Here is a 24,929-nt window from a genome sequence, read left to right on the forward strand (position 1 = left end):
TTTGCTCTCCTGAAACAAGAGTATTTTTAAAGCAAAACCCCAACATCAGATCGTTTCATTTGTAAATATTTATGTATGTTTCTCTAACAGATAAGGATTCTTTCTTTTCTAACATAACCAAAGTGTTGTTATCCTACCTAACAACATTCATAATTCCTTAATAACATCTATCCAGTCCGAGCGACATCCTTGAGGCCGCTCTGGCTCCGAATCTTGTGACCCAACAGGCAGTTTGAAGGCCCTTGTCCAGGGGAATTTGGAAATGTGATCTGACCCTTCCGTTGGGGCTCTGCTATCTACCAGGGAGAAGGGCCCTCTGATAGGAGCCTTGAAGTAGGAGTCAGACGCCCTGTCTTCCAGTTCTGGCCATGATTCAAAAACTTCCATTTTCCCATCTGTGAAATGGTGTTGATTGTGAAGGGCTCCTTGAATCCTTACAAGGTCTGCTATTCTCTCACCATGTGGCTAGCCCCGTGTCTCCTGGTAGCCTGGACTGACTCCACTTCTGACTGTGCCACTGATTCTTGGTGCGAACTTGGGCAAGCAGCTCTGTTTTCCTGAGCCTGTTTCCGAGGCTGTAACAGGAGGCAGAAGACCCAGAGTGGTAATGGTTACATGAGATCACTTCAGTAAATCCCTCTGGTGCCTGACACCTGGTAGACCCTCAGGGAACAGTAGCAGTGGTGAAGCTTGAACGCTGTTTTCAGTGGGGTCTCAGAGCCACAAATGTTTGTTGAATGAGTAGAAGTTTAGGTGGGTTGAGTGCTTGCCTCCCTGTTCTACCAAGCGGAAGAGGCTCAGGCAGTAGACTCTGCTGGGCTAGGAAAATGCCACCCTTTCTAACCCTGTGGCTCAATCCTGTGTTCTCCCTGGGATGTTTCCTAGAAAGAGAGCTGGGTTTGGGGGCATCTTGGACAAAAGGAAGGCAAAGAAAGAATAGGCCAGGGCCTGTTAGGTGCTAGGCCCTGTGCTGAAGCCTCAGGCTAGATGTGGGGCAAACGGGGCTGCTGGTGGAGTGAGTGTAAGAGAATGCATCTGGGCACCTTGGTCTCAGGCCGCCTTTGAGGCAGATGTTGGAGCTAGTAAGGACCTGGCTTGTGCAGTAATCCATATCAACAGGGATATTTTCTTTTTTTTTTTCATTTGATTTTATTATGTTATGTCACCATACATTACATCATTAGTCTTTGATGTAGTGTTCCACGATTCGTTGTTTGCATATAACACCCGGTGCTCCATGCAGTACGTGCCCTCCTTAATACCCATCACCGGGCTAACCCATCCTCCCCACCCCCTCCCTTCTAGAACCCTCAGTTTGTTTCTGAGTCCATAGTCTCTCATGGTTCGTCTCCCCCCTCCGATTTCCCCCCTTCATTTCAACAGCAATATTTTCTTTTTTTTTAATCTTTTTTTTTTAAGATTTTATTTATTTATTTGACAGAGAAAGAATGAGAGATATAGAGAGCACGAGAGGGAAGAGGGTCAGAGGGAGAAGCAGACTCCCTACTGAGCAGGGAGCCCGATGTGGGACTCGATCCCGGGACTCCAGGATCATGACCTGAGCCGAAGGCAGTCGCTTAACCAACTGAGCCACACAGGCGCCCCTAAACAGCAATATTTTCATGTGTGTCCATCCAGTTGACCTCCCCAAACACCCTCTGACACCCCCCTCAAAGGCCTTCCAGTAAAGGGCCTGAGCTTACAGGAAGAGCTGACCGCAGCAGGTTGAAGGCCTTTCCCTATCAGCACTATGGCTACCCATTTCCCCCAACTGGACTGCCCTTGGCTTTTCTCTGTAAAACCTCAGAAGCCCCATGGCCACTCCCTGGAAGTATGTGGCTCCTGGGTCTCTAGGCCTCATCTGGAGGTTTCCCTGGGCCAGAGTGCACAGGACATGTGCCTGGGAAGGGGACTTTGTCCTCGGGCTTTCTGATGTCCCTCTGCTTCCAGCCTAGCTTGTGCAGGGACAGGCAGCAGGGGCAGAGCACCTGAGCTCTGATGAGAAGGCCTACAGGTTCTAGCTTCCTGCCACGCATTGCATAGTGGAAGGAGCACATAACCAAAGGCTGGAGTTGGAGAGGGGATTGCACACATAGAGGCCACAGTGTTGTTCCTTGACCTTGACTGTTTGCTGGCATTCAGCTGGGTGCTTCAGATTCACCTGCAAAATTGGGATCGTTATCCCATGAGACAGGTGAGAAGACTGAGGCTCAGGAAAGGGAAATGACATGCTTGGGGTCATTAGTGGCGGAGCCGGCATGGGAGCCCAGACCTGTCCAAAGGACATGTTCTTTCTATGACCCTGGGAAAGCCCTAGCTTCTCAGCTTAGCTGTCGACTGGCTGGGTGACCTCAGGTATATTCCTTGACCTCTCTGGGCCTTGCTTCCTCTAACTAGGAGCCTGTGGTCCTCTACTGTTGGGAATCCTGAGGCAGGTGGCTTTCTACCCTCTTTTTTGCCTCTGAGGTCTGGGTGTCCCTCATGTGAACCAGTACTCACTGCTCTCTCCCACAACCTCCTGTTGGGGACTTGTGAGCATCAGTGAAGGCTTGGATGGAAGGAGGAGCCCACGTTCCTGAGGTACCCTGTGGCCCACCCTGCCCCTGCTAGGCTCAGATAACCTCCTCCTGGAAACATGGGTCTGCATCTCTCCGGCCCTCTCCCCATAGGACTTTGACTCAGCGAAAACCTCTGGCCCTGGCCCTGGCCTCTGTGGGCAAAGTGGAAGCCACATGTGCGTCTGTCTGCACGGGCCACGAGGAAGCAGCTGGAGCTGTACATGTTAGAACAATGGGGCCCAGAAACATTAGCCTGGACCATCACGTGTCGCGGGGGTGGATCTTCGATTAATTTTGACTGTTTTATGAATGGGGAAACTGAGGCCTTGCGAGAAAGCCAGCACCCTATTACCTAGATCACATAGGCAGCCTCAGGACATAGGTGTCTGAGGTTGAACTAGGCCAGAAGGAGAAGATTCCCATGGACACCCATGGCCATTGGGCTCTTTCTGTCCCAGTTTCCCCAACTTGGCCATGGGCATCCTTGAGTAGAAGAGCGGGCATCTCGGAGACCAGGCCATCAAGAGAACGGAGTTCTGTCTCCCCTCACCTAGGGTGTCTCCCCCATTGAGGGTGTGCCATTTGGGGCCATGGGCCAGGTGCACACCACAGCCGCTTGACAGGCAGGGGAGGCCTTTTTCCTGGCTCATCTCCTCAGTGGGGCCAGGAGGCAAGTGGGGAACAGATCAGGTTCCTGTCTCCCCCTGCTGCTGTGTGTACACACATTTGTGTGGTTTGTTTTTAGATTGCCTGCAGACACCAGGCTTCCTTTTCTGTCCTCAGCAGAACTTGCTGCGGCTCATCTAGCAGGCGGGCAGGCAGCCTGGTGGGGAGACAGTTCCCAGGTGCCTCTCAAACAAATAGTAGGGCCCTGTGCTTAATTAAACTCCTGTAGGTAGTCCAGGCTCTGCTGTCCTGCTTCTCCACATAACTCTTAGGCAAATAGTGACTATTTTAGAGAGCCTGAGGAGGAGGGATTACAGAGGTTTGAGGGACCTTCCCCCAGGCAGCAGGGGAAGGAGGTGGAGGCAAGCCTGTAAGAGCTATTGGCTCTTCCTCCCTCCCATTAACCCCTGGCAAAGGGTAGGAAGGAGGTAAGGGTCCTCGCTTTATATAGCTTTGCCTCTTACCCAACCTTTAATCTTGGTTAGCGGTAAGGACAGCTACTTGCTGAATGCGATAGGTCTCTGTAGTTGTGAGGGTGGTGTGGATATTTGGTCAGGGAACATCTTTTTTTTTTTTAAGATTTTATTTACTTGTGAGAGAGAGAGAGAGCGCGCGCACACACGAGGTGGAGGAGCGGCAGGCAGAGGGAGAAGCAGGCTCCCCGCTGAGCAGGGAGCCCCATGTGGGGCTCGATCCCAGGACCCCGGGATCATGACCTGAGCTGAAGGCAGCCGCTTAACCTACTGAGCCACCCAGGCGCCCCTCAGGGAACATCTTTGGCAGGATCTGCTGGCTTTGTGTGTGTGTGTGTGTGTGCACATGTGCCTTTCTCTGCTCATGTCTCAGCATGCTCAGAGAAAGGACAGACGTAGGCTGTGGGGAGGTAAGGTTTATGCTGACCTCTGTGTAAGTCCTGCCCACTTGCAGGCCTTTCCAGGGTTCCAGCTGATTCCTGCTTGTGCTGGTGGGGAAACTGAGGCAGACAGAATCAGGCCTTGCCCTCAGCAGGCAGGCGGCTAAGGTGATAGCTGGATTAGGGGTAGTGGTAACATCACCTGGAGCATCAGTGTTTGAAGTTACCAGGTATTCCTTGAGAGCCTGGCCTTTACCCTCCCCCGAGGTCCAGCTCTGCCACATTTCTGTACCTCAGTTATCCTATCCCTCCTATGTAAAGTAGGGCTTTTTGGGGTGAAGATGAAATAAGTTGGAATGTGAAAAGGCCTTGGTGGAACCAATTGTGGTATTGTCCTGAGGATTTCCGAGCCCTCTTTGGGTTGGGGACAGAGGTGAGGTAGTGGGGGACCCCCTTCAGCTGGACTCTGGGAGGGGAGAGCAGGTGCAGATTGCCCACAAGTGCAGCGTCAGCAAGAGGAGTTTCAGTTTCTATCAAAACAAGTTCTCTGAATTCCCCTACCTCTGCAGGTCCATTGGGCCCTTTCCCCCACCTTGGCCCCCACAGGGAAGTCCAGCCCAGCCCTTAGTCCCATATGCCAACCCTCTGGGAGGAGGGGGCTTTCTGGAGGACAGAGGTGGGGCTAGCAAAGTCAGACAAGCACTGCCTCGATGAGGACTTCCTGTGTTTTAGCCCTGCCTTGGGTGGTTATCCCATCTTAATATCATTGAAAAGATCCTTCTCACCCCCATTGGGGAGGTATTTTTGCTCGGTTTCCTTGGTGTTCAGATATGCACATTTTCTTCCGCGTTGATGACCCCAGAACCAGCTTAATATCTTATAATCAGTGAGGTGGGTCATGCCGCCCACCCCCAACAAAAGCTGTGATTTAAATGTGTGTACAGTACCACCTATCAGTGCATCTTAGGATTGAGAAGGGGAAACCTTACAGGTAGGTAGGTAGAGAAAGTCATTTAAGGACCCTGTTTCGTGAAGTGTGTATTTTCAATTTGCTGTTAATTTGGTTGCTAAAGATTTGAACTACGGACACAGGAGGTAGGCCTGTGGACCTTTGGATTCAGGAAAGGTAGAGAGCCCGCCCTGCCTGTGTGAGGCGGGACAGCCTAGACTCCTTGCTCGGGGCTTTCCTCTGGTTGAGGGAGTGTGACAGAAATGAGGAAGGGCTTAATGAGTGGTTCCGGTGACATTCTGACTGACTCGGGGATGGTTAGCTATCTGAGAGAGTAGTCGTCCACTCATGACAAGCAGAGCCCCTAGGTTCATTTCTTGAACACCCAGGACGTCGTAGGCATTCAGCAGACCCTACCCGTCATCTTGACAGCCCCCTGTGAAAGGAAGAGTAGTACTCTCCCCACTTCACGGATGAAGACATTGCAGCCCAGAGAGCTCGAAGGCCTTGTCCAGTGCCACACAGCTAGGAGGCAGCAGGGCCTTTCTGCTAGGCAAGGGGGCCAATGGCAGGGCAATGGGGGGGGGGACTTCACGAGCTTCCCTCAGCTCCCTTCCCTGTTGCAGTCTCCCCTTTCCTCTGTTTTCTTGCATCCGGCATCTAGCTCAGGTAGATCCATCTCCCAGGAAATGCCTGTCGATCCTTCCTGAGGAGCATCTCAGCCCCCTCCTAGAGCTTGGCAGGCCGGCCCCTGTTTAACCCCCTTGCCGCCGTCCCAGTCCCTGTTTACTGCAGCTGCTGGCAGCACTGCCTCCGCAGCCCCCCAAGCTCATTCTACATAAATAGCTCTTGCAGCCACAGCGGCCTCTGTGGTCCCGGGCTTCTAAGAAAGGCGGCAGCAGGGGGCCCCCAGCCTCTGCGCAGGGCACGTGACTTGCTGGAAATGCTGCTGGGGGGGTGGGGGAGAGTGTGGCCACAGAACCCACATCCTTGTTTACATCGGTGAAGGGGCTACCCCTTCCCGCCTTCACAGCTCCCCCCCCAGGTCTCCGCACCTCTAAGAGGACGTGAGACAGGCATGGGCCCCATTTTCTGTCTCAGAGCAGCCTTTTTCTCCTCTCACAGAATCCTCCAGGGAGGGAAGGGGAGGGCAACAAAGGCGATTCTTCAGAGGTAGACTGGCTGTCCTGGAAGACCTCTGCGATGTTCCCTGAAACAGTGGGACCTGCCCCTGCCCCAGTGCCCCAGGGAGACCCCATCAGAACAACGGTCCTTTGGAGAGACAAAGGGAAATTCCCTCTTCGTCTTAGCCAGCGGACATCAGGCGTGCCCCATCTTGAAGCCCACTTTAATTTCCCTGGGAGAAGACTCCCTGGCTCCTCTGGCCTGTCCATCCACTCAGCAAGCTGGTCCCGATTTCCTGTACTGTATCGGGCCCTGAGCTGGGGTGGACTTGGATGTGACTTGCTCTCAGCCCTCAGTGGGAGTCAGAGTGGTCAGGCAGAGGAAGTCTGTACACACCTTTGATAAATCTAATGATAGAAGTGCTCTGGAGGGTGGGAGGGCTGGGCAACTGTATAAAGAATACATGGGTGTGTGACAAGTAGGCAGCCGAGGAGGATGGAAAGAATGCCCCGAAAAGAGGAAATGGCATGTGTGAAGATCCTCAAGTAAGGCAGGGGGAGCCTGGTTCTTATTTTGACCGAAACCCCGTGACACCTAGATCGTTTGGGCCATAGGCAGGCTGCCTTTCCCGAATTAAACTTAAGTTATGTTCATATGTGTCTTATTTCTCTTGCTAGATTATGTGCTTCTTGTAAGACAGGGGCAGGATTTTACTCACATCTATCACCTACACAGTACCCCACATTCAGGCCCCACTCCGGGTAGGGGGCTCTGGTTTACTGAGTGACTGCTGTGTCCCAAACCCCGTACTGATCACCTTATACCCATGATTTCGTTGATCCTATAAGAGGCCTGCCAGGGAGTTACTGCTTGTTCCTGTCTTACACGTGAAGCCTCTGAGGCTCAGGACACTTGGGTTGCTTGCCTCTGGTCGTTTAGCTCACTGGTACCTGGGAGAACTGGGCTTGGAGCCCAGTTTTTAGTTTCTTCTTCTTTTTTATTTATTTATTTGTGACCTATGAAGGCCATGCTGGCTCCCAGGAGTCAGGAAAACTGTATTCTAGAGTTGACTCTCTCAGACTGACTTGCTGTGTGACCTTGGTGAAGCCACAAACTCTCCCTCAGCCTCAGCTTCCTCATGTGCAGAGTGAAGGGGGAGTGTGGAGCTGCTGGTGCTCGAGGCCACTTAGGGGACTTAAAATGTTTGTTGATTTGTCTGAGTGGCCGGGCAGGCCCTGGACAAACTCATCTGCCTGGGTTGCGTTCCTCTCGCCTGTACTCTCCCGTTCCTAAAGACTGTCCCTGCCTGCCTCTTTTTTCCGTGACCCCATTCCAGCCCACAAAGCCAAGCACGCTCCAGGCTGTAGTATAGGAAAAGGAGTTTCCCTGGCCCCCAGCCCTCCACCCCCAAGGATGTTCCAGAACGTGGAACTCTTCTCCGGTGGCAGCTCTTGACCCCTGCCTCTCCTTCTGTCCCCACAGCTGACCAGGTGTACGGAGACCAGGACATGCATGAGGTGGTGCGAAAGCATTGCATGGACTATCTGGTGAGACCTTGCGGAGGCCTTGGGGCAGGGGGCGGGGGGGCGCAGAGTGGGCACATCCCTTCCCCGCCCGGACCCGACCCTCCGATCTGTTCCGCAGATGAAGAATGCGGACTACTTCTCCAACTATGTCACCGAGGACTTCACCACCTACATCAACAGGAAAAGGAAAAACAACTGCCACGGCAACCACATTGAGATGCAGGCCATGGCAGAGATGTACAACCGGCCCGTGGAGGTGTACCAGTACAGCACAGGTACTTCTGCGGCGGGCAGCTGAGCGGCCTGCCCTGCCCAGCCCGCCGCGGGTGCTCCTTTCTTCTCTTTCTCTGCAGAACCCATCAACACATTCCATGGGATCCATCAAACCGAGGATGAGCCCATCCGCGTCAGCTACCATCGGAATATCCACTACAATTCAGTGGTGAATCCCAACAAGGCCACCATTGGTGTGGGGCTAGGCCTGCCATCATTCAAACCCGGGGTAAGTGGGTCCCCATGCCCAGGATGGCTGCTGGATAGAGAGGCTGGAAACCTCTTTTGACGTCTCAGTTCTGGCCTATCCCACAAAAATGACATGTCCCCTGAGTTGCCCCTGAGCTCTCACCTCTGTAAAACTAGGGAGTTACCCAAGGTGATCTCTCGGGGCTCATTCGGTGCTCTCCATTTGTGCGTCTGAGCTGGCTTACCCATTTTTCGTGCCTGTTGAGGGTTGGCATTTTGGGATATGGAGGAGGCATATCTGGGAACTGTGAACCCGGGCTTGGTCTGGGTATCTCGGTACCTGCATGGATCCTCCGAAACTGAGCAGTTCTAGACAGCTGTGGTCGCAGAGACTTAAAAGTGCAGGCCTGGCCCGAGCACTACTGGCTCTGGGACCTAGGGCGGATTATACAAGTAATGTGGGCTGCCTGCTCAGCCGCTACAGAACTGCTAACACTGGGCCTGCTGCCTAGTAGGTGCTCAGAAGGTGGCAGTACGGTTTTCCAGCCCATGCTGACGGGTTCTTGTTCTCTCTCATAAACAGTCATCTTCTGGGGATTTTGCTGTCTTCTATTGGGGTTTCACTTCCTACAAACAGAAAGTGCCCCGGCCTCATTTTAGGAAACGCACACCCTAACACCACACACCCTCCAACATAGGGGTTGTTTTTTTTATTTTGTTTTTTAAGTAGACTTAATTTTAGAACAGTTTTAGATTTACAAAATTACCAAGATTAGATAATTTCCGTATTCCCCACTATGATGAACATATCCGCATAGGACATTTGTCACAATTAATAAACCAGTATTGATACATTAACTAAAAAACCATACTTTATTTAAATGACCTCAGTCGTTCCCTAAAGATCTTTTCCGTTCCAGAATCCCATCCAGGAGACCTTCCTACAATTTAGTTGTCATGTCTCTTTTGGCTCTTCTTGGCTCTGACAGTTTCTCTGAATTTCCTTGTTTTTATCTTTGATCTGTTTACAGAGTCTAGTTTTGTCTTTTCTAGAATGTAATGGAATTGGAATCATAACAGTATGTAGTTTTTTTCTGACTGTCTTTCACATAACGCCACGTACTTAAATTTAAGATTCATCCATGACTTTTTGTGGTCTGATCACTTGTTTCTTTTCTTTTTTTTTTTTTACTTATTTTTAAAGATTTTATTTATTTATTTGACAGAGAAGGACACAGCGAGAGAGGGAACACAAGCAGGGGGAGTGGGAGAGGGAGAAACAGGCTTCCCGCTGAGCAGGGAGCCCGATGTGGGGCTCGATCCCAGGACCCCGGGATCATGACCTGAGCCGAAGGCAGACACCTAATGACTGAGCCACCCAGGTGCCCCTAAGATTTAAGATTTTAAGATTTATTTATTTTAGAGAGAAAGAGCACGAGTGGGAGGGGCAGAGGGAGAGGGAGAGAGAATCTCACGCTGACTCCGTGCTGAGCGCACAGCCCAACCTGGGGCTCAATCTCCCGACCCTGAGATCATGACCTGAGCCGAAATCAAGAGTTGGAAGCTTAACAACCAACTGTGCCACCCAGGTGCCCCACTCGTTTCTTTTTTTTTTTAAAGATTTTATTTATTCATTTGACAGCAAGCACAAGCAGGGGAGGGGCAGAGGGAGAGGGTGAAGCAGGCCCCCACTGAGCAGGGAGCCCGATGTGGGGCTCGATCCCCGGACCCTGGGATCATGACCTGAGCTGAAGGCAGACCACTCAACTGACTGAGCCACCCAGGCTCCCCAGCCCCACTCGTTTCTTTTTTTTTTTTTTTTTAATTAAAAAAAATGTGAATGCCTTAAGGATTTTTGTTTGCTTGTTTGTAGACTTAAGTTTAGAATGATTTTAAATTTACAAAAAAAATTGAGAAGGTAGAGTTCCCATGTATCCTCCTCCCCCCTGCACACAGTTTCACTTTTATTAACATACTGGATGACTGTGATACATTTGTTACAGTACAGTATTATTAACTAAAGTCATCCTGTCAGAGTCCCTTGTTCTGTGACGGTTTGTCACACTTTTATGTTTTTGATGACCTTGACAGTATTGAGGAGTACTGGTCTGGTATATTGTAGGATGTTTCTCTTTTGAAATTTGTCTGATGTTTTCTTATTAGACTAGGGTTATGGGTTTTAGGGAGGAAGATCACAGTGGTCAAATACCATTCTCATCATATCTTATCAATGGTAAATACTGGGAACATGATTTATGACTGTTGATGTTGACCTTGACCCCTGGGAGTATTGTTGGTCAAATTTTCTCCACTGCAAAATTACTCTCTCCCCCCATTCCTTTTTCCATACTGTCCTGTTTGGAAGAAAGTCATTATGTACAGCCCACACTGAAGAAGTGGAGGTTATGCTCCATCATCTTTTTTTTTTTTAAGGTTTTATTTATTTATTTGACAGAGTGAGAGCAGGAACACAAGCAGGGGGAATGGGAGAGGGAGAAGCAGGCCCCCTGCCAAGCAGGGAGCCCGATGCGGGGCTCAATCCCAGGACCCCAGGATCATGACCTGAGCTGAAGGCAGCTGCTGAACCGACTGAGCCACCCAGGCGCCCCTATGCTCCATCTTCTTGAGGGCAGAGTATCTGCATAAATTATGTAGAATTCTTCTGCAAGGGAGATTTGTCTTTTGTCCCCCATTTATTTATATCACTGTGGACTCAAGGGTATTTTTTTATGCTTCTATAATTTGAGTTATAATCCAGTACTATTTTTATTTATTTTCATGCTCACATTGTTCCAGTTTTGGCTATTGGGAGCGCTCTCAGTTGGTTCCCAACTGCATCGCTTTGACATACCCCCATCATTGTGGTGGTGGATTGGTTTTTTTGTTGGGTTTGTTTTTGTTTTTTGGGGGTTTTTATTTATTTATTTATTTATTTTTTGGTTTTGGTTTGTTTATTGTGTTTCATTTTGTAGCACTTTCTTACTTTCTGGCACTATGAGGTGCTCCAGGTTTATCTTGTATGTATCTTGCTCCAGTCCTAGAACCAGCCATTTGTCCAAGGAGCCCTGGTTCCTTTTATTGCAGTTTGTTATTAGAAACCAAGATCTGGGTGCTGAGTGTGCTTCTTACTACTGGGGTGTCCTTGCTTCTAGGTCCTTTCAGCTGACAGAGCAAGGAGATCAATTTGTGTATACTAACCCGTGTGTATACATTTATCTAGAAATACTTCTCATGTAACCATCCATATCTCTGTGAAGCTACAGTTCTTAACTGATATCTCCAACTGGTAAGGTACCTCATGAGTTGTAATTTGCAGTTCCCTGGTGACAAATGGTGTTGAGCATCTTTTCATGTGCTTATTTGCCATCTGTATATCTTCTTTGAGGAAATTGTGTGTTTAGACTTTTTTGCCCTTTTTTCAAAAAATATTTTATTTATTAGAGAGAGAGCACAAGCAGGGGGAGTGGCAGAGGGAGGGGGAGAAGTAGCCTCCCCGATGAGCAGGGAGCCCGATGTGGGGCTTGATCCCAGGACTCTGGGATCATGACCTGAGCGGAAGGCAGACGCTTAACCGACTGAGCCACCCAGGTGCCCATTTTTGCCCATTTTTATTATTATTATTTTTTTAAAAGATTTTATTTATTTGACAGAGAGAAACAGAGCAGGAACACAAGCAGGGGGAGTGGGAGAGGGAGAAGCAGGCTTCCCGCTGAGCAGGGAGCCCGATGTGGGGCTCGATCCCAGGACCCTGGGATCATGACCTGAGCCGAAGGCAGACGCTTAACGACTGAGCCACCCAGGCGCCCCATTTTTGCCCATTTTTAAATTGGTTTGTTCTAACATAGAGCTTTATGTACTTTTCGGATTATTCTACATAGGTAAAAAAAATTATATTTTACATCATAACTTAATGCACACAGATATTGGTGTGTAGTGTGTGTATTTGCATTAAAATAATTGTTCGAATTTCACAGAGCAATACTTAAACTTAATGCCTAGAATATGCTCTGGTATTTTTTTATTACTTCATTTTTTTAAATGTTGTTGTGTCTCATAGCCTGACAAAAGCACTCTCCTACAATGTCCCACAATTTGTGACACCCCTTCCCGTGATGATACCATCCCCTTGTCCCCTTGAATGTCCAAATACTCCCTTCACCCTGTGCACACTCAGCTAACTTCTCAGGTGATCTTTTCTCCTTGTTCCGTCTGGGCGTAGGTGAGGAAGGTCTCAGTATTACGAACCTGAGCCATCACTGGGTGAGGCATCTTCAAATTCCAGCACCTGGTTGCCCCAGACCTAGTACTTCATTCAAGGTGTCTTAGGGTTGGGAGCAGGGCTTCTGAGTACGGGAGTTTGGAATGACAAGTCCCACTACCAAAGCCTGCCTCCCCCCAATTCTTGATGACTAGGCAGCCTGCTCAGGGCGTGCTTAGTAAGAGTACCTGACTTCCTATCTCCTCTCTTCTGGGCCTATAGGCCCACAGTCCTGAGCCAGTTCTGGTTCCTGGCCAGAGTTCAGAGTGTCACCCCACGTGCCTGTTCCTCCCTGCCTTACAGTTTGCAGAGCAGTCCCTGATGAAGAATGCCATAAAAACATCAGAGGAGTCATGGATTGAACAGCAAATGCTGGAAGACAAGAAGCGGGCCACAGACTGGGAGGCCACAAATGAGGCCATCGAGGAGCAGGTGGCTCGAGAATCCTACCTGCAGTGGCTGCGGGATCAGGAGAAACAGGCCCGCCAGGTCCGCGGCCCAAGCCAGGTGAGTCCTGGGCTCTGTCTTTGGCCTGGCCAAGAACCCCTTCATATGCTCTGCCCCCGTACAGGCAGAAGAAATTAAGCGGTTTTGACATCTGGGAGAGAAGGAAGCTCTCAGCCCATTCTGTACCACATCTGAGCCTTAGTCTTGGCATTGTGCCTTAGAACTCTCAACACCTTTGCAGAACGAGCTCTTTAAGGAGTGAGGGAGGCCAGCCACTGGTGGTGACATGTGGGATTGATGAATAGTTCCAGAGGGACAAGCTTTTGTTGAATGTCCTTGTGTGTCAGGCTCTGTGCTGAGGATGTAGAATTAGGTCTGGCCTGTTCCACTCTCAGTGATCCCCTGTCTACTGAGGGAGACAGATACATCAGTGAGGCCTTGACCCTGGCTGGGAGACCAGTGGACATGGGGGCTCTGGTCAGTCTTCACACAGGAAGGTTGGATTTTTAGGGCAAGGATGGGGCAGAGCAGGCAGGCGTTTGAGGAATCACAAGGAGTTTAGAGTGACTGTAGGTGTTGGCAAGAGTCGAGTAATTTCTACAACAAATATTTATTGCACGTCTGTGCCAGGCACTGTTCTCAGTGTATGGGGGTACCTTGGTGAGCCGGGCAGGCCCAGATCCCTGTCCTTGTGATGCTTACATTTTTGCAGAGTGGAACAAAAGAAACAGTAAAAACATAATGAGTAGATGAGTTGAGAGGTGGGACAGATGAAACACATAGAGGGTGCTGATGGGGAGATGAGATAGTATGGTCAAGGTAAGCCTCAGAGCAGGTGAGATGTGAGCAAAAGCTTGCAGAAGGTGAGGCAGTTAGCTAAGTGCATGTGCCAAGCCAGGCAGAAGGCCAGCAAGAGCAAAGCCCTGAGGGGAGTGGAGTGCACCCCTCCCTGGTGTGATTTGGGAGCAGCCCCGGGGCCAGTGTGGCGGAGCAGAATGCAGTAGTCAGAGAGTTGGTGGGGCCGGATTGAGAAGGGGCTCGTGGGCTCTGCTGAGGACTTGGGCTTTTACTGTGAGTGAGGCAGAAGCCTTTGGGAGGGCTGTGAGCAGAGGAGGGACAGGATCCCCCCGATTGCCGAGTGCAGCACAGAGTCTAGGGGGTTAGGCAGAGAAGCAGGGGACGGGTAAGGTGGAAGCTACTAGAGAAGTCCCAGTGGTGGCAGATGGTGGTGCTGGCTAGGGAGGAATGAGGAAAGGGGATGGAGTCTGAATGTGTTTTGAAAGTGGGAGATACAGGTTTCCTGCCCGGTTGGCTGTAAGGATGTGAGGGGGATTAAGGAGCTGGCCTTCATCCTGCGGTCTGCCGTGTGACTAGGAATGATGGTGGCCTATGTAGAAACTGTATCACAGCCAGGATGCCGGGAGCGAGCCAGCCCTCAGGAATGGAGCAGAGGAGGCTCACGCCTGGCGGCGGTCCTTACCTCCTCCTCCCCCTGCACTGCAGCCGCGGAAGGCCAGTGCCACATGCAGTTCCGCCACAGCAGCAGCCTCCAGTGGCCTGGAGGAGTGGACCAGCCGGTCCCCGCGGCAGCGGAGTTCAGCCTCTTCACCTGAGCACCCGGAGCTGCACGCCGAGCTGGGCATCAAGCCCCCTTCCCCAGGCACTGTCTTAGCTCTTGCCAAACCTCCTTCGCCCTGTGCACCAGGTCAGTGACTTGGTGACAGGGAAGCATGCCGGGGTGAGGAGGTGCCGCCTAGGTCCTGCCCCCCGCCTCTGACTGTCCCTCTGCCCCAGGTACAAGCAGCCAGTTCTCAGCAGGGGCCGACCGGGCTACTTCCCCCCTCGTGTCCCTCTACCCTGCTCTGGAGTGCCGGGCCCTCATTCAGCAGATGTCCCCCTCCGCCTTTGGTAAGCCTCCTCTGTTTAGGGGCCAGGGACCAGCTGGGAGTTAGGGAGAGATGGGAAGAAGCAGCAAGTCCTGAGAGGGGGCTTCTAGAGCCTCTGGCTACCTTCCCAGGAAAAGGGAGGTTTTCAAGCCCAAGGGATGTGTCCAGAGGGGATTTGTGTGGGATTTCATAGGCCCAGAGGAGCCTTCTCTGTAGAGAAATCAGTGTAGAGGGGCCTGGATGGGATCTCTCCCGAGCCAGGGATCAGCAAAGGGTGAGAAGATGCACTGGGAGTGCTCCATCATCCTTTTCCCCTTCCTCTTGCCCAGCAGGTCTGAACGACTGGGATGATGACGAGATCCTAGCATCGGTGCTGGCAGTATCCCAACAGGAATACCTAGACAGTATGAAGAAAAACAAAATGCACAGAGATCCACCCCCAGACAAGAGTTGATGGAGACCCAGAGACTGGAGACCATCTCCCAACCCCCACCACTCCTGCCCTCTGGTGCCGCCCCACCTTCTTTGGCTTTCTTCCCTCTTGCCTTCTTCCCTCTCTCCCCTCCTTTTGCTCCTCCCCACTTCCCTCTGGCTGGCCCATCCCTGAACCCCCTCTCATCGCTGCTGCCACCACCACCATCACCCGTCTCTTCGCCAGCTGACGTGCCCTGTTGCCCCCTGCACAGCATCATCCCTGCATTCCACAGGGGACTTGGGCAAGGGTGCCGAAGGTAGGCGAGAGGCACACAGAGACAGAACAACTGGCAGCCAGGCAGCCCCCGAGGAGAGACATTCAGACAGAGGAAAGTTTCCCTGCCCCCCATTACTTCCAAGATCAGAAATACTTGTCACCCCACCTCCACAATGATGTTGGGGAGGTGGGAGGAAGAAGTGGGAATCCCCCTTCCCAAAGTACCCCCAAGAATGTCTGAGCCTTCAATGTTGAATTTTTTCTTTATTAAAATGTACTTTCATCAACTCAACCAATCCAAAATGATGTAGACAACAGCATTGGCTCTGTGAAGGCGGCATCTCTCTGGTTTGGGAGCAGGCAGGCCACGGGGCACAGAGGGGGCACAAAGACGTGGTTGCCGTCTCTAGCCTCCAGCTCTGCGGAGGAGGGCAGGGTCTAGAGTACAAGCGGGGGCAGGGGGTAGGTGTCCTGTGGGCTCTGGACAATGAGACTCTGACCTCGCTGCATTCCTACTGCTTCCACGCCACCGCCACCGGTCTCTTTGGAGTCTTGGGGTGGGGGGCACCTTTGAGGATCGTGGCTGCTGCCACCCAGGATTTGAGTGTGGGGAGTGGGAGCAGCCTCAGCAGATGGGGCACCCGGGCCCTGCAGGTGTTGACAAGATCCACCATCTGTAATGTCCTTGGCACAATAAAACCAAATGTCAGTTTCCCCTGAGCGCTTCTGTTCTGTGTGGGGCACGGGGTGGGTGGGCCTCTGGGCAGAGGCGGCAATGGCATAGGCCTTGGCTTGACCTCTGAGGGCTGCATGCTCTCCAGCAGGGTCTCTGTGTGGGCCCAGAGTTTGTTCATCTTTGAATCACTGCTTACTAAACCAACTTCTGGACCTGTTCCCACCAAGTAAGCTCCATCTTACTGGCACACGTAGCCTGCCCACCCTGTGTCCTGGGGTGTGGTGGGAGCGGAGGACTAGGAGCTTGAAGGGCTGGAACTGAACTTGCAACTTTTTTGCCTGCCTCCTTCCCTATATACGTTTGCTCTTCCCTTGTGATCTTTGATGCAGAAATGCTTTGGAAAGGCACAACAGATGCTTCTTATCAACGTAAGTTTAGTGGAATCGACTGGAGGGGCCTCCCTGGTTTAACTACGGAATGGTTAAACCCTTTCTTGTTCATGTTCTCAGTCGTCTGACACCCATGCCCCTGCCTTTCCTTGGGGTAAAGCCAAAGCAGAGAAGGATGGCTGGCCCCCAGGTCTTGTCAAGAGTGTGTTTTGCTGTTCCTCGCCAATGGGGGCCCCTATGGAAGGATGCATGCCCGGTGCTGCTGGTGAAGGCGTGGCTGGTCGAGTGGCCATCTTGTGGGGTGTCTGTGGAATCCACTGGTCAAGCATGCACATGTTGGAGAGTTGGTTTGGAACCCACTCTGGCTTTTTCTAGCTTTGTGACCTCGGTCAAATCACAGGCTAAGTTTCAGGGGTCCCACCATGTGTACGACAGGAGTGATTAATGTCTACTACCTCACGCTCTCTCTGGTTGTGAGCAATGAGAGAGAATGCACGTGGTCAAATAATGTCTGATGGCCTGGTGCCTGGCATGTTCTGAGAGCCCAAATGTTAGCAGATAAATATTTATTTACCTTATGTTGAGTTTTTTACACTGTTTGGCCCCTGCCTACCTCTTCTTGCTGCCCTGTCCAATTTCACTGGCCTCTGCCTGGAATTTGCCCTTCCCCCGTCCTGAGCCCCCAACCTTGTCCTTCTAGATGGGTAGAGTGTCACCTTTGGAGAAGCCCTGTGTGACCCCATCCATATTCTCACCTCTATCCACAGATAATGTCTTTACTCCTTCCCCAATAACTCTGTGATTCACTTCCTGGGCAAGGGCTGTGATGCCTGACTTAATCCGTGTATCTCTAATATCTGCACCCCTGCTGGGGCCTGGCAGGCTTACAGTAGACCTCTAATAAATATTGGATGAATAAGGGAGCGTACATGTGTGTATTTGCTTTTTGGGTGCTGTCTTGTGTGTGTGTGCGTGTGTTTGTGTGTGTGCGTTTGACTTTGGTGAGTTCCAATCTTCACATGCACCTTGCAGTGTCTAGTGTGTGTGATGAGGGCTTGTTTCCAGGTGTGTCAGATGGTGACTGAGTGTGGGACTCTGACAGTTTATGTCTGTTTCTGAGATAAGTGTGTGTCTGCGTGGGTCTGTCTGTGAGCGCATGGATGTCCGTTTGTATTCCTGTGACAGATTCTGGGTAGCTATTTCCGGACAGTTTCAGTGACAACGCTGCATGTTTGCTGGTGTGTGTGTGTGTGGGGGGGTCCATCCACGTCTGTTTTGTGACACTGCCTATCTATGTGGCTCTGTCGAATAAGTATGTCTGTGGAGCAGTACTTGTGTGTCTCTGGAGCATCTGTGTGTCTTCCTGTGACAAGACTTGCCTCTCATTTCTGGGACAGTACAAGTCTTCCTCTGACAGTGCATGTCTGATGGTGCCAGTATCTTTGTGACAAGTTCTGGTGGTGTGTCTGACAAGACATTTCTGTGTCATTGGCAACGTCGGTCCATGTGAATCTGTCTGGAGTGCCTGTCTTTCTGTAACAGTGTTTCTCTGGGTGTCATTCCGGGACATAACTGGCAGCATGCCTGCCTGACTGTGGACGTCAGTCTGTGACAGTAGATGTCTGCATGTGTGTCTAGGACAAGTTTACGTGAATGTGTCTGACTGTATAGGTTTTGTGTATATCACACGGTACTTCTCTGTGTCTTGAGTGCATCTCTGTCTTCCTGCGGCGTGAGGATTGACTATTTTTCCCAAATTTTGTGACGGAGGGTGTTTTACCACCTGTCTGAGCCTTTTCCGTCCCTGTCTCTGTCATTGGGGAAGCATACCCCCAAGCCACCATCACTCTGGCTCGCTAGCACCCCCGCCTACCCGAGATCCACTTCCCTCTGCCATTCCAGATTCCAGATGTGCTGAGTAGGCTCGCGGCCAGACCTAGCCAGGTCTGTCCAGGTTAAGGGCTCCAAAACACCCCACAGGCCTCTGCCTCAGGGCACGGGAACGCTGTCTCCCGCAATGGTAGGGGGGTTATCCATCCCTGGAAGCTGGACAGGTTCTTCCAGGATCCCCGGCTTCAGTTTTGGGGCAGAGGCCGCTGGTCGCCTAGAGGGCTCTGGTCCTGGGTGAGGAGCACTCTTTGGAGACAGGGTCCTGGGTAGCCACAGGCCCCGATTCTTAGAAGCCCGGCCTGGCATTATCTCCGCGCTAATCTCGAAGCAGCGGCTGCAAACCAACTTCCTAGGAAAGGAGGCGGTGCGGTTTTTTTAAGTTTATATCTATATATACACATACACACACATATATAAAAACAACCCCGCGCAACAACCAAAACAAATGCGGTTGCTGCAAAGGGATTCCCAGAACCGGTTTCCTCTTCGCGCGCGCGCCCCTCACATTTGCATGCGGGCCCGGCCCCCACGGAAGATCCGGGCATGTATTTGCATGAGGGGGTACTTGAAGCGTTGAGGGTGGTATGCAAATAAGGATTGGCTCCGATTGGCTGGGGTACAGCAGGTGCCGCGTCCGGATTGATCAAAGCCAAGTGGGCGGGGCTGTCGCCCGGGGCGACTCTCTCGGGAGGCGCGTGCCCCGGCTCAGTAGCGTTGGGGCTGGCGCGCGCGTCGAATCTTAACGTTGCGCTGTTTTGCGGGCGCTTTGGGGCCATCAGCTTCTTTGCCTTCCACCCTGGCGCCCCCAAGTCCTGGCTCCCCAGCCTCGCTACCCCGGGCATCCACGCCCTGCGGGCTCAGCGGGCTCAATCTGCGCAGCACCACCTCCATGTTGACTAAGCCTCTGCAAGGGCTCCCGGTGGCCCCCGTGACCCCCACGCCGCCGCCAGGTGAGCGAGGCTCCCCTACCGCGACTAGGCCGGGCGGGCTTAAGTGGTTGAGGGCGCTGCGGGGGGAGGGGGGAAGGGGTCGCGGCCGGGCTCCGCGCGCAGCCACCCTGACTTCCTCGCCTCCGCCTGCGTAGGAGGCAAAGATCGCGAAGCGTTCGAGGCCGAGTACCGACTCGGCCCCCTCCTTGGTAAGGGGGGCTTTGGTACCGTCTTCGCAGGACATCGCGTCACAGACCGACTCCAGGTATCAACCACGAGGGTCTTGGGTGGGTCAGGGGTGGTGTGTGTGTGTGTGCGTGTGTGCGTGTGTTGTGTGTGCGTGCGCGCGCGTGTGCGTGTGTGTTGTGTGTGCGTGTGGCGGGGGCGGGAGTCCCGAGGTTGGGATGCTGATTGACCAGGGGATGAGCCGACAATGTGTGCGTGGTAGGGTCATGAGGACCGGGATCCGGGTTGGTGGGGGTGCCCGAGCGCGCGCACGTGCGCGCGCTTGTTTGTGTGTGTGGCGATCCAGGTGGGTATGGGGGGGGAGGGGGTTTCAGGGCAGGGATGCTGGAGGTCCAGGGAGTGAGACTGAGGAGTGGGGGTCGTGAGGACTCTAGACCCTGGGATCCAGGGGATGTGTATCTGTGTGGGAAGGTAGAGACCCAGAGCTGAGATTTGGGGGATTTCGAGGGCAGATGTCCAGCGTGGAGTCCTTAGGACCAGGACCCCAGTACAGAGTTGGGGTGTCTTGGAGCTGGGTGGGAAGATTGAGGGCTTGGGGTATTAGGAAATTCAGAGCCCAGGATTTGGAGTGAGGGGTCCTGAAGCCTGAGAAGAGAGAGCCCAGGGCCAAGGATGATGGGAGAGGTGAACTTGGTTCTGGGGACTTGGAGGGCAGGGGAGAAGCTCCAGCTCATTTTGGGTTGTGCTGTACCGAGGTTGGCACCAGAAAGACTAGGGTGAGGGTCAAGACTGGGAGGGGTGTGGGGGTCGTCTGCTGGTCCCCTCACCTCAGCCCTCTTCTCCAGGTGGCCATCAAAGTGATCCCCCGGAATCGTGTGCTGGGCTGGTCCCCCTTGGTGAGTATCTTTGGAGTCCCTGACCTGGCGACGCCATCTCTGAAGATGGACTCTACCCCTTGCCTTTCTCGGGCTTGTATGATTCCCTGGGCCCTGTAACGGTGAGGAGAACACTCCTACCAGCCTGTGTTTACTCCCCTGTGGTGACATCCACACCTCCATACAGTTCTGACTCACCCCAGCTCCCCTAGGGCCCTGGATTCTCCCCCTCCAACCCTCCTTTCTCCTCCTCCCTCCAAACACTGCCTCAGGGGCTGCCCGCAGGGCATGCTGGTGGGGAAAGAGGGGCATAGGTCACTGGTTGCCATGGTGACGGTGGCTGCTTCTCTCCGGCCGTTAGAACGCTAACGGACAACAGGGCGGGTCTGGGCAAGTTGTAGGTGTGGGAGCGCCCCCTGGAGGACTCTGGGGGAGACTGCGCCTGCGCTGGCTGTGGGACTCGGAGGGAGAAGTTGCGCCTGCGCAGTAGCGAAATTTTCATCACCGTGAGAAAACCTGTCTGTGGCTGTGCTAGTCAGCGGACTGGCCGGGAGAGGGCCCCACCTCAGGCAGGAAGGCGGATTCTGGCTGTCCATGAGCCCGCACCGGGCTTCCAGCGTGGGGCGGCTTCTGGGGCCAAGCATTTATGCCTTTTATTGAGCACTGTGTGTCTCAGGCTTTGCTTCATCATCAAAGTTTACTGTGTTCCAAGTCCCACTGAGTACTTGAGTTCAACACAGTTCTAGATGTTTAGTGACAGACAAAACATCACATAATATTATTGAGTTCTTACTTTGTTCCTTTGCAATTAATCACTTTCAGCTACTTAACAAATGTATATTGAGTACCTACTATGTGCCAGGCATGATTTTATGCATTTGGCAAAATATTACATTTATTGAGAGCTCATTTTGTGCCAGGTCCTTTTCTACTAATTGCTTTTGCACTGTTATAGTCAGTGAAAAAAACAGACAAACCAGTATACAATAACAGTATTTATTGCGTGCTAACTCTGTGCCAGACTGTGCTATAAAGTGCTTTCAGCTATTTAACACGCATGTATTGAGCACCCACTGTATGTAAGGCACTGTTCTAATCTCTTCTGAGATGCCAGTGAACAAAAGATATACTATTACATAATAGTGTTCATCAATTGCTTCTTCAGCAGGTCTTTTTTTAAATAAAAAGATTTTATTTATTCATTTCAGAAAGAGCATGAGTGCATGCGCACATGAGAGTCGGGGGGAGGGGCACAGGGAGAGAGAGCGAGAGCATCTCAAGCAGACTCCCACTGGGCTGAGCATGGAGCCCGACGTGGGGCTTGATCCCACGACCCATGAGATCAGGACCTTAGCTGAAACCCAGAGTCGGATGCTCAACCGACTGAGCCACCTAGGTGCCTCAAGAAGGCCTTTTTTTTTTTTTCCTTAAACAGACTCATTTACTGAAATATTCACTGAGCTCCTATAATATGCCAGATGTGTATAGGCCTTTGGCTCAAACCACTGTTCCAGTGGCTTTGTTTGAGCCCTTAAGACGAGGAAACTGAGGCTCGGGGACAGAAGTGGGTTGCTGAAGGCCACACAGTCAGGAGGCTGAGGGGCTATGATTTAAGTTCAGGCGAGAAGTCTGCCTCAGAGCTGCTGGCCTGACGTCTTTGTTCTCTTTTCTCTCCCCCTCCCCCCCAACAGTCAGACTCAGCCACATGCCCACTGGAAGTCGCATTGCTATGGAAGGTGGGTGCAGGTGGTGGGCACCCTGGTGTGATCCGCCTGCTTGACTGGTTTGAGACACCAGAAGGCTTCATGCTGGTCCTCGAACGGCCGTTGCCTGCCCAGGATCTCTTTGACTACATCACAGAGCAGGGCCCATTAGGCGAGGGCCGGAGCCGCTGCCTGTTTGCCCAGGTAGTGGCAGCTGTTCGGCACTGCCATGCTCGTGGAGTTGTCCATCGTGATATCAAGGATGAGAACATCCTGATGGATCTCCGCCGGGGCTGTGCCAAACTCATTGATTTTGGTTCTGGTGCCCTGCTTCATGATGAACCCTACACTGATTTTGATGGTAAGTCTTCGCTAAATCTCAGTGGGGGTGGGTTATCTTTTATCGTTATAGTCCCTTGATCTTTGACCTCCAGGCTGGGGTGGTCTGTGCTCCTTGATCTATATTGCACCTTTATAAGGTTCTTGAGTTTTAATATTGGGGACTCTCAAGCCTTGTCCTTTGCTAAAGTCCATCTTCTGACAGTGCCCAGACCTGGTGAGGGGACTGTGTTATTATCCTGAGTGTTCCTTTTCTGTCTGGTAAAGGGATCCTACTGTTACTTTTAAGAGTTTTTATTCTGTTGAGGCCACTCTGCTGTTACCTTAACTGTTCTTTTTCTGATGATGAGACTCTGCTGTTATATTTAAAGAACTCTTCTGGTTAGGGGACCCTACTCAGGTAGTGTGTTCTCTTAATTCTGGTGAGGGGACCATACTTCCTGGGGAGGGGATGTGGGAGAACGGCATTATCGGGGAGTGGTCTAATCTCTGGCTTATGTGCAGGGACAAGGGTGTACAGCCCCCCAGAGTGGATCTCTCGTCACCAGTACCACGCACTCCCAGCCACTGTCTGGTCGCTGGGTATCCTCCTCTATGACATGGTGTGTGGGGACATTCCCTTCGAGAGGGACCAGGAGATTCTGGAGGCTGAGCTCCACTTCCCTGCCCATGTGTCCCCAGGTGAGGCCTTCACCAGTCCTAGCTCAGTGGACTCCATCCTACCCAGGGACTAGTGTCCCCAACTGACTGCTAATCTTCTGTGTGCTTCTGATCTACAGACTGCTGTGCCCTAATCCGCCGGTGCCTGGCCCCCAAACCCTCTGCCCGACCCTCACTGGAGGAGATACTGCTGGACCCCTGGATGCAGACACCAGCTGAGGATGCACCCCTGAATGCCCCCAAGGGGGGTCCCACCCCTTTGGCCTGGTCCCTGCTGCCCTAGTCCTAGCCAGGCCCCCGCTAGTCAGAATAGCCGTCCCATGGCATGCCACAGGGATAGATGGACATCTGTTGACCTGGTTATACAGGTCATTAAAAATCCAGTGTTACTAGGGTCAGAGATTGGGGATCAGGGGTCAGGAGACATAAGCCAAGTCTGCCCACTCCCCATCCCAATCCTGCTAAGGAGCCTTCCTCCCAGAACTTATGGTCTCTTATTCTGGAGGGTGGGGGGAACTTCCTTATTTCTCATTTTGCTAAGGGTGTTTATTTGGTTGAAGTTCCTTCCATTCTGAGCCCCAGGACTCTTATTCTGATGAGTTGTAACCCCTACACTGGCACCTCCTGCTACCACCACACACACTTAGTTCAAATGCTCTCACTTGGGCAAGGGTGCTTTCCTTCCAATGCCCCAGCAGCTCTTATTTTAGCAAAAGGACCCTTTCTCCTAGCCCAGGGTCCTATATTCAGTCAAGCTGCTTGCCTACCTCAGCCCAGGGTTGCTTATTCTGGGGGAGGTAATGCCCTATTGTTATCCCAAGACTTTTTTTTTAATTATTTTTTATTATTATTATTATTTTATTTTATTTTTATTTTTTGGTGAGGGGACCCTACTCTGTTATCCCAAGTGCTCTTATTCTGGTGAGGAGAACCCTACTTCCATGATTTGGGAAGGAATGGGAGATGGACACCACCAGAGTCCGCTAGGATGGGGTGGATGGTTTTTTGGGGGATGGGGTGGGGGAAATCATTCTTGTTGTTTGTTCTCCTGGGCCCCCCCCTCCATCTTTTTCGGATTCTTGCTGCCTCCTTCTGAGCCAGGATTGTCCAGTTGCTGAAATGTAAATACTTATGTATTGGTGGGAGGGGAGCTCCAACTGTGTCCTCCTCTTCCTTCTCCCCCTGCCTGGATTATTTAAAAAAGCCATGTGTGGAAACCCACTATTTAATAAATGTTATAGAATCAGAAGTGACTGGCCATTTGTAGATGAAGCAAGGAAACACACTATTTGATAAATGTTATAGAATCAGAAGCGACTGGCCATTTGTAGATGCAGTGAGGCAATTATGGAGCATCTACTGTACGCTGAGCCAAGAGGGAGGTGAACTGGATCGCTCCTCTGCTCTCGGGAAGCCTTAGCCTTGTGATACTGTCCTAAAGCTCTTTTATGGGTTTGTCTGTGCAGGACTACAAAGAAAAACTTGATTTCCCCCATTCCAGCTCTTATGTAGCTCCCAGGATGTGCAGAAGGGCTCCGTTGGAGATACTCTAGACACTGAAGACGTTTGGGACATGTCCCCAGTCAGAGGGCTTGCTTGGCCAGAGAAAACTGCCTCCCCCAACCCCGTTGGAGGAAATAAAGCTCTTCTCCCATGGGAGAAAAGGCCTTTCAGGGCACCGGTGAGGGAGGGGCCGGGGTTGGGCACTGACGGAAACCTTCCCAGCCCTTCCATGTTTCCTAATAACATCCAGGGTGTAAGTCACGCCTACTTACCTTTTGCCCCTACCTTTTTTCACCTCTCCCTTGCTCTCTCGCTCATCCCTCTCATCTCTCATCCCTCACCTCCTGACGTACCTGCC

The 24,929-nt window shown here is 51.9% G+C and overlaps 2 protein-coding genes across 4 annotated transcripts in view; both read left to right on the forward strand.

Annotated features, from left to right (window-relative positions):
• OTUD5 (OTU deubiquitinase 5) overlaps nt 1-16,135 on the forward strand; it is a 28,119-nt gene extending 11,984 nt beyond the window's left edge. For 2 of the 3 annotated variants that reach the window (XM_028113362.2, XM_028113360.2), the window contains exons 3-9: nt 7,634-7,698; nt 7,796-7,952; nt 8,031-8,179; nt 12,701-12,904; nt 14,348-14,549; nt 14,639-14,752; nt 15,060-16,135. In XM_028113362.2, the coding sequence (XP_027969163.1) occupies nt 7,634-7,698; nt 7,796-7,952; nt 8,031-8,179; nt 12,701-12,904; nt 14,348-14,549; nt 14,639-14,752; nt 15,060-15,184 (1,016 nt within the window). In that variant the 3' untranslated portion in view covers nt 15,185-16,135. The remainder of the gene's footprint in view (nt 1-7,633; nt 7,699-7,795; nt 7,953-8,030; nt 8,180-12,700; nt 12,905-14,347; nt 14,550-14,638; nt 14,753-15,059) is intronic. The other variant, XM_028113361.2, reaches the window with a different exon arrangement.
• Nucleotides 16,136-19,063: 2,928 nt separating this feature from the next.
• Nucleotides 19,064-24,317, forward strand: PIM2 (Pim-2 proto-oncogene, serine/threonine kinase). Its single transcript, XM_028113505.2, has 6 exons — nt 19,064-19,326; nt 19,461-19,570; nt 20,337-20,387; nt 22,058-22,430; nt 22,913-23,089; nt 23,188-24,317. Exons 1-6 carry the CDS (start codon nt 19,266-19,268, stop codon nt 23,349-23,351), a joined length of 936 nt encoding a protein of 311 aa, XP_027969306.1. The 5' UTR covers nt 19,064-19,265; the 3' UTR covers nt 23,352-24,317.
• The last annotated feature ends 612 nt before the right edge of the window (nt 24,318-24,929 follow it).

Source organism: Eumetopias jubatus, unplaced genomic scaffold (assembly GCF_037043125.1).
Source record: "Eumetopias jubatus isolate StellerSeaLion01/CBP00866 unplaced genomic scaffold, mEumJub1_p1.0 scaffold_11, whole genome shotgun sequence".
Lineage (NCBI taxonomy): Eukaryota > Metazoa > Chordata > Mammalia > Carnivora > Otariidae > Eumetopias > Eumetopias jubatus.